General features: G+C 41.1%; 1 protein-coding gene across 2 annotated transcripts; it reads right to left on the reverse strand.

The window, feature by feature from the left end:
• Positions 1-525: 525 nt before the first annotated feature.
• On the reverse strand, positions 526-9,658 carry si:ch211-167b20.8 (protein phosphatase 1 regulatory subunit 3A). 2 transcript variants are annotated; one of them, XM_057830406.1, is made up of 3 exons: positions 8,301-9,658; positions 5,203-5,252; positions 526-1,373 (listed from the first exon to the last, which is right to left on the reverse strand). In XM_057830406.1, exons 1-3 carry the CDS (start codon positions 9,155-9,157, stop codon positions 1,219-1,221), a joined length of 1,062 nt encoding a protein of 353 aa, XP_057686389.1. In that variant the 5' UTR covers positions 9,158-9,658; the 3' UTR covers positions 526-1,218. The 2 variants fall into 2 exon arrangements, with proteins under 2 accessions (XP_057686389.1, XP_057686390.1); XM_057830407.1 differs by having other exon boundaries at positions 5,218-5,252; positions 8,301-9,615.
• Between the last annotated feature and the right edge of the window lie 2,545 nt (positions 9,659-12,203).

Here is a 12,203-nt window from a genome sequence, read left to right on the forward strand (position 1 = left end):
TTCCCTGGCCCATCGCCATTATCGCTCTATTGATGTGTTTGTCAGAGCGTGCAGAGAAGCAAGGCATAAGCCACCCACCTAGCCAATTATCGCGTTTGTAACAGCGTCACCACTCCCTTCCCTCTGGCCCCTTCCCGCTCTGCTCCCTCCCAGCTGATGTGTGACAAAATCAGACAGCTCGCGCTTCATTCAACCAAATTGTAGTAACGAGCCTTTCACATCTTCAATCACAGTAACAGCGTTGCAAAAAATGGGAAAAGTAATTATATTACTCACTACAGAAAAAAAATAACGCCATTAAAAATGCCGTTATACTCAACGCTGTTATCGACAACGCTGGATAACAATATATCCTCTAAACATGATTTGAGGTGACCAGATTTTTTAACACATGTACTGTAAACAGGAAGTGTTAATGAGATTTGCTTTTTATTTTGTCAGGGTGTCCATGGCCTAAGGCAGTGTACGTATGTGTCATACATGCTACCATGTTTTATATTTTAAAAAATATATAAATTTAAAAAAAAAACAGCGTGCAAGACAGTGCTCCTGGTCACAAAGTTACACTCTTGAACAATATTCAGAAACAAATTGTCAGAACACGTGGGATGTGTCACACTATGCAACATAACAAGCAGAAACTGATTGACACGCGAGATCTTCCTACAACGTGTTCACGAGGCGTCAGCCATAACAGTCCACATTTGACCGCATGTTTGTTTGGCCAAAATCCGACTGAAATCATGTTGAATGAGCTGGACATTGGTGTTCAATAGTGCTAAACAGCAACCAGGATTGCATGTGGCTCAGTTAAAATGAAAGATCTAATTTTTTTACGAAGATGACAACCCCTAGTTTCATGTACAGCATTCGATGGGTGTTAATTGACTTTGACAAAAGCAAGGAGTAATCATATTTTAACTGCTAACCCAACAACCAGTCAGCAAAAACACTTTTACTCCATATGAAATTATTAATCCCTTAAAAACCAAGTCTTGAATTAGTTGAATGTAAATTGGATGCAAACTCAACAGGTTAAAACAAGTATCTCAAGATTACACACAACTGTATAATGCACAGGATGCTTAATAAAACCGCTTCTACTGTACACTTGAATGCCTGTTTGAACATGTGGGTGCAAATAAAGCTCATTTCAACATAATCTGAACACTGTCTGCGATGCACTATTTTCCTACTAAAGCAGAAGGACGGTAACTCTTAGTTAAGGATTTCTTGCGGTAACTGCAAAATCTGCGTCTTCCCGTCCAGTTCTTCCAACATTGTTTTTCCTTCCCTGTAGATCTCTGGCTGTGTGAGGACTGAACACGGGCCTCCATTAGCCTCACTTCCTGACCTGAAGGTCTCGCTTTCATCTGTTTGACCGAAAAGTAATGAATAAAACAATCAGACATTATAGATCACATCAGTTTTGTGTATAACTAGTACTTAACAGATGTATCAGTCTTTTACTGTGACATGAGATAAGGTATTTGCCCGCTTCTCAAATTCTTCTGTATAGTGTCCACATTTTCATATTCAATATCATCAAACAAATGTAAAGATGACACAAGTGATCATAAAATACTCTTTCCAACGACTAGATATATCAAGGAAAACATTTGATGTACAGTGCCTTGCAAAAGTATTCGGCAACCTTTCGCCACATTTCAGGCTTCAAACATAAAGATATGAAATTTAATTTTTTTGTCAAGAATCAACAACAAGTGGGACACAATCGTGAAGTGGAACAACATTTATTGGATAATTTAAACTTTTTTAACAAAAACTGAAAAGTGGGGCGTGCAATATTATTCGGCCCCTTTACTTTCAGTGCAGCAAACTCACTCCAGAAGTTCAGTGAGGATCTCTGAATGATCCAATGTTGTCCTAAATGACCGATGATGATAAATAGAATCCACCTGTGTGTAATCAAGTCTCCGTATAAATGCACCTGCTCTGTGATAGTCTCAGGGTTCTGTTTAAAGTGCAGAGAGCATTATGAAAACCAAGGAACACACCAGGCAGGTCCGAGATACTGTTGTGGAGAAGTTTAAAGCCGGATTTGGATACAAAAAGATTTCCCAAGCTTTAAACATCTCAAGGAGCACTGTGCAAGCCATCATATTGAAATGGAAGGAGCATCAGACCACTGCAAATCTACCAAGACCCGGCCGTCCTTCCAAACTTTCTTCTCAAACAAGGAGAAAACTGATCAGAGATGCAGCCAAGAGGCCCATGATCACTCTGGATGAACTGCAGAGCTCTACAGCTGAGGTGGGAGAGTCTGTCCATAGGACAACAATTAGTCGTACACTGCACAAATCTGGCCTTTATGGAAGAGTGGCAAGAAGAAAGCCATTTCTCAAAGATATCGATAAAAAGTCTCGTTTAAAGTTTGCCACAAGCCACCTGGGAGACACACCAAACATGTGGAAGAAGGTGCTCTGGTCAGATGAAACCAAAATTGAACTTTTTGGCCACAATGCAAAACGATATGTTTGGCGTAAAAGCAACACAGCTCATCACCCTGAACACACCATCCCCACTGTCAAACGTGGTGGTGGCAGCATCATGGTTTTGGCCTGCTTTTCTTCAGCAGGGACAGGGAAGATGGTTAAAATTGACGGGAAGATGGATGCAGCCAAATACAGGAACATTCTGGAAGAAAACCTGTTGGTATCTGCACAAGACCTGAGACTGGGACGGAGATTTATCTTCCAACAGGACAATGATCCAAAACATAAAGCCAAATCTACAATGGAATGGTTCAAAAATAAATGTATCCAGGTGTTAGAATGGCCAAGTCAAAGTCCAGACCTGAATCCAATTGAGAATCTGTGGAAAGAGCTGAAGACTGCTGTTCACAAACACTCTCCATCCAACCTCACTGAGCTCGAGCTGTTTTGCAAGGAAGAATGGGCAAGAATGTCAGTCTCTCGATGGGCAAAACTGATAGAAACATACCCCAAGCGACTTGCAGCTGTAATTGGAGCAAAAGGTGGCGCTACAAAGTATTAACGCAAGGGGGCCGAATAATATTGCACGCCCCACTTTTCAGTTTTTTATTTGTTAAAAAAGTTTAAATTATCCAGTAAATGTTGTTCCACTTCACGATTGTGTCCCACTTGTTGTTGATTCTTGACAAAAAATTAAAATTTTATATCCTTATGTTTGAAGCCTGAAATGTGGCGAAAGGTTGCAAGGTTCAAGGGGGCCGAATACTTTTGCAAGGCACTGTAGGCAGCATGGTGGTAGAATTGTTGGCCGTCTGCCTCACAGTTCTGTGATCAAGGCATAGGTGGAGTTTGACTTTTGGGGCAGGGGGGGCACAACATGTTGATGACCCCAAAACGCACCGTCAGCAATAAAATTGATTTACAAGAATATTGATAATAATAAGTGGACAATGAGCGTTATTGGTTTCCCATCATTCTTGAGGGGAATTCTAAATCAGGCTACTTAGGCAATATTTTTCACCAAGATTGTCATCCATTGAATTTGGTACGCCCGCCGGTGTCGTGCCACTGTAGTTACCCCAATCAAAAATTGTATCCTCTGGGCGGAGCCATATGGAGGTAGATTTGTGTATTTATTATTCAATCAAAAAAAAAAGTTGCTTCATGTGAAAGCTGTTTTTCTTTAAATTTTTTTTTTTTTTTTTTTTTTTTTAATTGAAACAACTTTTTTGATTGAGGTAATGTTGATTTGTGTTTGGGTCACATTTTGGCTAGGATATTTTTCTCTATTATTTAATCAAAAAATAAGTTGCTTAAAAAAATATAGATTTTCAAAAAGAAAAACCACTTCAATCAAAAAAAGGAAAATTTCAATCATAGAAAAAAGTTTTTGAATGCGAAGAAATAGTTGAGATTGAAAAATTTGCATTTGAACACTTTGAGTGAAGCAATCCTTTTTGTGTTTAGGCCATATTATGATTAAGACATTTGTGTCTAAATCATTCAATCCCCAAAAAAGTTGCTTCAATCAAAAAAAAAATTTTCAATCAAAGAAAAAAAATCATTTAACAAAAATATAATTTCTCTCTATGTATACTTTAAATTATATGCAAAGCAAATGAATATCTAAGGTGCTCGAAAAATAATTTTGTCCCATTATATATATATATATATATATATATATATATATATATAATTTTTTTTGTTCATTTCATTAATTTTTGATACAGTTTTATTGCTTTACAACTTTTATATGTGTATATATATGTATAGGAAAGTCAATTACATGCAATGACACTTTCGGCCACCAGGGGGGCCTGGTCCCACCTTAAAATCCACTTATGGATCAAGGCTTCTATCCCGGGCTCTGGCCTTCCTGTGTGGAGTTTGCATGTTCTTCCTGTGCCTGCGTGGGTTTTCTCAGGGTACTTTGATTTCCTCCCATATCCCTAAAACATGCATGTTACGCTGATTGGACACGCACCATCCTCCATAGGTGTGATTGTGAGTGTTAAAGGTCGTCTAAATGTACCCTGCGATTTGGCAGGCAACCAGTTCACGGTGTACCCCACCTCACACCCGTAGTTGGCTTGGATAGGCTCCAGCACCCTTACAACCCTTGAGAGGAAGATGGTACGGATGATAATAATAATAATAATAAATAATAATAATAATGCATTTTATTTAATGATTCCTGGTAAAAGCAATAGTCTATTAATTGACATGATAAAAATTCACGTTTTGCATCTTGTGACGTTGAAATGGTTTTTCAGGAAAAGATCACCATAGCAATAGTGAAACATGATAGTAACTGTGACAGTTTGTGGCTGCTTTGCTTATTCAGGACTCGGACAACTTTCTGTTCATGTTAACAACATGAATTCTGCTCTTAATCAGTCTTGAATCCTTAAGCTACCCAGTCACCCAAAAAACTCACATGCAAGTCAATTTATGCATGGCTTTGGAAAACGATACAAAATAAAAAATTTGTACTTGTCAAGTCGAGATCTGTATTTCATTGAATAAAGAATTTAAAAAGCTCACAAGTTGTTTCAGCTGGGATAATTACTTTTGCATGCAGGGCAAAGGTAGCTTTCAATAGATTTTGTTCTCTTAAAACATGAAATCGTTGCAAACATGCATTGTATGATTACTTGAGTTATTTTTGTGCGATATTTACATTTGATGAGTATGTAATGTATTAACATTTGAGAAGAGGGCAAACAACTGATGGCACTGTAAATACCATTTGCAGTTCTACCTTCATCATTGGCTGTGTCCAAATCGATGCATGTTCTGCAAGATAAAATGGAAATTAAATGCAGCAAGGGCTTTACAATACAAGATCATACACATTGCTTGGTTATTTATTCTTGGCTTTTGCCTAAAAACACAGAAAAATTGACCATGTATGTTTTGCAGAATGGAGCTCGGAGAACTTGAGTTGATGAATAAACTAAAAAAGTAGGGAATTTGGGTTAAAATTACAGGTTAAAACAAAAATCTAATACTTTTGTCCCTAATAGGCAAGGGCGTAGGTTTGGGCTCAACATTGGTGGGGACGATATGGCGTAACCTGCACCTAGACTTTTTGCTGGGGGTGGGACATTCGTAATTATCAATGCAAAATAAATCTGTATTGACTTGACGAAAAGAAACATTTTGAAAACTGCCAGAAAAAATGTCCGGATTTTATGAGCAAATTTAAATTGCATTATTGGAACATCACTAAAATAACATTAACATACCCAATAAATAAAAGCTTGTTAATCATCTCTTAACTTACCAGGAATGAAAAAAAAAAAACAATTGTCTTAAGACCAATCAACATTGTCTAATTAAAGAAAATAAATATAATAATATATCTTCTTTGTCAGGGAATAACAAAAAATAAATAAAGGAGCTGTCATTCAGGTAAAACACTACTGCTTTTGTCCACAAGCACAGCCAAACTCAACAAAAACATGAAAGCTCCTGTGGGCTGCTTTAAGACCACATACATTTCCCACAGTTTATTTCACGTCAGCAGTGGAAAACACATAAAGGAGGACACAGAGTTTTGCAGGTTAGCAAGTTCACACAGTTTAATTTTATGCTAACTGATGCAGGTTGGACTTTCAGTTGCAAAATTAGTGGTGTGTTCCCCACATCCACAACATTGAAGTCTTTTTACATTTCTTACAGTGGCTGCTGCTGGCTGAAAAAAACTTCTAATAATACAAAAATTAAAGGTGGTGTTAGTTACAACAATTAAAACATGTGGGGAAACAATCTAAATGGCCTATATAACTGAAGTTATATAACTCAAATAAGGTTGCTTAAAAGTTGTTGGGGACAATTTGAGCATCCTGAAAAGTTGGTAATGTTTTGTCCTACTGTCCCTATGCAAACCTACGCCCATGCTTATAGGTGGAATTCATTCTTTGAGAACAGCTCACAACTCAAAGGACTTTTACCATTGGAATGAATCAAGAAGATTCTCTCCATACTTTTTGTGAGCAGTGTTCTCCATGCTCTCCTCACATCGATATCCTTGAAAGACAGCTGGCAAGTGGAGAAGGTCAGAGGTGAAATTTAGCAAAATGGGAACGCTGGGTCTGAAAGTGACACCTGCCCTTTGCCTGTTTTGACTGTCCTCTCTCACCACTAGTTGACTGGCATTTTCGGGGGCGTGCCATTTGGCTACACAACTCAGACAAACCCTTGTGTGCAGAGTGGGCTCAACAGTGCATAATGACTGGACGCCGGTCAAACATGAACACGATGTTTAAGGGATAAATGGGCCGTTTTGAGTCGCCTGGTAAAAATAATTACAACTGCTGCCGACAGAGGCGGAGGTTGTTGGTTCAGGATATAAATCACGTGATTGCAAGGGCGTAGGTTTGGTCTTTATATTGGTAGGGACGATATAACAGCAAAACCTGCATGTACACTTTTTGCTGGGGACGGGACATTAATAAGACCAAACATATTTGGTGAATGTGGGTCAGGGCTACATTTCTCACCAATATGAACCTAATTAATTGATAGGCTAAATGATGAATGCAAAATAAATCTGTATTGACCTATATTAACTTTTACATGGCAAATTTATAAAATCTTAATCTGATATATTTTTTTAAAATCTAGTCAAATAATTTTCTCCATCTTTTTTTGTGTGTTAAAGGCTAGTTAACAGATTAATGCGTCAGATTCTTCCATTTTAATATTACTATTTGTTCGGATTGAGCCCATACATCTAAAATTGGTCATTTTTCACATAAATCTGGAAAAAAATTCTTTCAAATAATGTTTTGAACAATAATCTTGAATTAAGAACATCTCCGACAAACACATTTTTCTTTTAAGATTAAGTATATGTAACCGGCGTGTCAGCGCCGCCCCGCGTTCCGCTCTCACCTCTGACCAGGCCGGGACGCGAACCCGCGCGCCACGACGCTTCCACACGGCAGGCAAGATCGGTAACCACTGCACCAATAAATAAGCTCGAGCCAACGGCACAGCCGCTAGCGTCCTTACATGAAGGAATCGGCAGGGAGGTTTCCACGCTCCACAACGGACCTGCGTGTACCCGTTACATATACAAACTTTTGCTTATAATAAGTCTGTTAAGGAAAAACAGCTAGCTGGAAATAAGCTTATTTCAAGAAATCTCTTCAAGAAATCTGAAGCACTGTAGCATTAGCAAAATTAGCAGTGTTCCCCACCTCCACAGCATTGACGTCTTTTTACATTACTTACAGTGGCTGCTGCTTGTGGAAAAAAAACTTCTAATATCCCTCGTCTTTGAACGGGGCGGGGAAGGCGGCATGTTGTATTTCTGTCGGGCTGTGAATGGGTGTGTGGGTGTGGGTGTGTTTGGGGGGGGGGTTCAAGTCATCAGCTAATCAAATGTGCGTTTGTGGGAAAAAAATTGACTGGCACATTCAACGAGTGAAAAGGGGTCAGTGTAAGTCTGAACATAGTGAAAGTACTGTAATTCACTTAATAATGGTAGGATCAATTCTATCCTTACAACACATAGGAAGAAAATCTAAGTGACCTATATAACTGAAGTCATTATATAATGCAAATAAGGTTGCTTAAAAGTTGGTGGGGATAATTTGAGCATCCTGAAAAGTTGGTAGTGTTATGTCCCTCACGTCCCGATGCAAACCTACGCCCTTGCGTGATTGTCATGTTAGTACATGATTTTCCTGGTTTGCCATCAACAAGCTTCTGCCTCTCGTGTCCTCTTTGCTGAGTGCAAGCCTCGGTTAAATACTTTTCATTTTTCTTCTTTAGCCAAATTTAAGAGGTGTCAGTAATTTCACAGTGGAAAATAGTGGAATGAAACCCATTTACCTGTAGTCTTTGGGGGGTCTCATGATCCCTCTCACTTGTTGCCGTCCACCGTCTGTCTCCTGCGATTCGTCTTCATAGGACAGAAGCAGAGACACCACGTAGTTCATATGCGAATTATTGTCCCAGTGATCCCCGTCGGTGGTTTCATAGCGAACGACAAATTCAATGCGGGAGCCGTTGGTGACGTATGGGGGTGCGAAGGACAGCTTGAAGGAGAACTTGTCCGTGTCTCCATCGTGGGATCCAAGGATGTATTCCGCGGGGTGGTCGAAGTATGTCTCCCAGTTGTCCATGGTGGACCGGATGTAAACAGCTTTGTGGAAGGAGATATTGAGCACCCGCACGACACCGCTAAAGGCGAGAGGCTCCTGCTCCACGGGACCGACGTGCTCCACGCACACTTTCCGTGCGCGCACGGTCTCCAGGAGAGCCCCTCCGCCGGGGGGCACGAAATCCGGGTGCACGTGGAACACCGGCTCTCGCTCCGCTTGGCCGTACTTGGCCCGCTCTTCGTCCCACCTTGCCAGGTCATCTTCGTCGTCCGAGTCGAAGGCGACGAACTCGCGGACGTCCACTAGGTCTCCGCCTGTCGTGTCGGCGAACGACACTCGCTTTCCGTGGGAGAGCGCCGCATGGATGCGCATGTATTCGGCGGTCTCGTCGTGGATGGACGCGCCTCGCCTCCTGGGCACCGGGGAGCATCTCGGGATCAGGCGCACGTTCTCGCTTCCCTCGTCATCTTCGTCGTCCTCGTCGTCGTCGTCATCCACCGAGCGGCCGTCCGCCTCGCCAGGTGACCTGCCGATTTTGATGGGCGTGAAAAGACCCTCTTGACTCGGGATGGTTAGGAAAGACATTTCTGCGCTGTGCCGGTGAACGAGCGGACGACAGCCCCCGAGAACAAGCAGCACTGACGGTGCATTACGCTCCTGCAGTCATGCAATCTCCTCGGTTAACGTGTGCCGTTAAATGTCACGCATGGGAAACTTGTCCTGCCAGCCCTTGTGATCGTGTATCCCCATCACACTCTGCCCGCTCTAATATTAGACCTGACCTACCGGGCTCTCCATGCTTCGAATGTGTCTTGGAGTTGGTATGACCTCGTTCTCCCACCCCCGGTTGCGTTTGGTTCGAGCTGGCTAGACGCCGACGATTGAGATGTGATATTATGGGATGCATTCCCGAGAGGCAATAAATCAATTACCCCAAATATCATTGCAGCTCATTAAAAACGGTTTAGGACACTGACGCACTGACTAGTATTTTCCCTGTAAACATGAAGGGCTTTTTGCAGTTTGTTTGCATACAAAGGACAACAGATCGATCCAAATAGTAATGTCGACACCAATTCCAGTGGCGGCAAGTGACAAATTAGCACCCTAATATTCTCAAGCCCCCCCTAAATAATTTATTGTTTTATTTGAGAAAAAAAAAAAAAAAAAACATTACAAAACATGCCATTGCCATTCGTTTAAATGAGTAATCATATAGCCTAACCCAGTACTTCTCAAATAGTGGGGCGCGCCCCCCTGGGGGCGCATGTGTCCTCGGGGAACATGCTTTTTTTCTTTTTTCTTTTTGCCGGACTGGAATAAAGTGTACTTGCACATCTACTCAGTGGGTAGCAGTGGCGCTCTCATTTTCAGAGTGCGTGCAGTATTTTTGAACTAAGGAAGAGCACTCAGCACACAGAAAACAGATATGAAGAGCAGTGCGCCGCCGCCGTTTTCCGACCGGACTCACTCACGCAGCGACCCACTGTCTTGTCCGGTTCTCACGTCGCCGCCCGAGAAGTGCCATTTTCGGCTTGGGATCGTCACGACGACCGCCCTCACCTACGGTTCTACCTCGGCCGCCGAGAATGCGTTTTTTTCATGCCGTTTGCCTTTTAGCTTTGACTTTTAATACAATGGGAGATGAAGAAAAAACAGTTTACTGTGTCTAAAAATAATTATAGCGGACTGCCAGAAGCCAAATCAATTTAGACGCCACTTAAAGACATTCGACCCCAATCTCATTGATAAACCGCTTGATTGTTTTTCAGCGAAAACGTGCCGAATATTGCCAACAATCGTCCTGCTTTGTCAGTGTTATATCAGTAAACCAGTGAGCATTGTTAGCATGCTCATTGCAAAATGACTCCACACCATTGCAAAGGAGGTAATACTGATTGTGAGCAGCAAAATTAAAAACTGTCCTTTTGTCCAAGGACACTCTTTTTTTCCTTTATTCATTTTTGTTTTTTCGGTCAAATTGTTTGGCATATTGTCCTCATGAGTGAATCTTTCTAATCAATTTGAATTTGTTATGATTTACGGATTTTATTACATTTTATTTTTCTGCATCAAATGGTCAAAAATGTACCTTGAGTGTATTTTTACAGTTTGAATGTTTTTTTTTTTTTTTTTAATTCAGGCAAATTGATGCACGTCAAGTCTTCTCTGTTACAAACAAAACAATGTTAATAAAGTTATACTTTATTAAAAGTTGATCTATGTTACTTTTTTTCTTTATTAGAAAAAAAGGACACAATGTTAGGCAGATGCGTATTTACAATAATAATTTTATAGACAAATAATACTATTTACAGTGGCGGCAGAGAGTTTGGGGGGCGCGAAACATTTACGTCTTGCTTGGGGGGGGGCGTAACAGAAAATAATTGAGAAGCACTGGCCTAACCTATCATTATTAACTTAAATATGATCATAAATCTGTCAGTTTTCCCTCACTTCATAAAGTGAGGTATAGAAAGCCTCATCAGTTTGTCATCCAGTCCATTGCACTTGTTCATATAGAAAATGCCTACATCACTGAAAATTCACTCCGTGTTTTTCCTGTGCCCTTGCTCGCAATCTGTACCGGGCAGGCGTTAGAGCAGGGGTGTCCAATCCCGGTCCTTGAGACCTCCTATCCAGCTTGTTTTCCGTCTCTCCCTTCTTGAACACACCTGAATCATATGATCAGCTTATTAGCAAGCACTGCAGCAGCCTGATAACGGTCCTGATTAGTTGATTCAGGTGTGTTAGAGGAGGGAGACATGGAAAACAAGTTGGATAGGGGCTCTCGAGGACCGGGATTGGGCACCCCTGTGTTAGAGTATAATGATAATGGCGTTTCTAACGCCCCCCCCCCCCCCCCCCCCCCAGTAGTCAGTAATCTAATAAATTATTTGTCCCATCTTTGCAATGCTGTTGCTTTTACTGAGGATGTGAAGGGGCTCGTTCCTGCTTTTTTCCCCCCGAAAATTTGGTTGAATGAAAGGAGAGTAGTCCGATTTTTACAGCTGGCTGGAATCTGGATAGAGCAGAGCGGGAGGAGCAAAAGGGGTGGTGACGCCATTGCAAATGTGATGATGATAATGATGATATGGCTCGGAGCGTTAGCATAGCACTAGTGTTCTCCTTGTCTCTCTCGCGACTTGAGCAAGTAAACACTGCAATATTGGTAACCATAGTGTTATTCAGAATGACATTCACAGTATCCGTATCCCAACCAAGATGTTTTGCATGGTCCATGAAGTACCTCAACAGATTTCAAGAATGCATTCGTACAGGAGCACGTTTCTTTTTTTTTTTTTAATTAAAATTCCATAAATGTTTCATAAACAGCATGTTTTGAGATTTCAATTACTATGAATAAAATATTTTTCTTCCATCACTCTTGGTTTTATCGAATTGTCAAAACGTTCCCGTTTTCTGGCTGACCCTACACCCAGGGGCGCTGCCAGGCATTTTGGTCCCCATGCAAAGATATCACTTTGGGCCCCGCCACCAGTGCCGGGACACACAGACACATTTACAGTATCAACTACGTAATTTCGTGCATTCTGGTGAATCTTTACACACCAATTTGTGCATTTTCTGCATTTAACATGAAAATATATTTATGTAAACATACAGCGCA

The sequence above is a fragment of the Corythoichthys intestinalis genome, chromosome 2 (assembly GCF_030265065.1).
Source record: "Corythoichthys intestinalis isolate RoL2023-P3 chromosome 2, ASM3026506v1, whole genome shotgun sequence".
NCBI lineage: Eukaryota > Metazoa > Chordata > Actinopteri > Syngnathiformes > Syngnathidae > Corythoichthys > Corythoichthys intestinalis.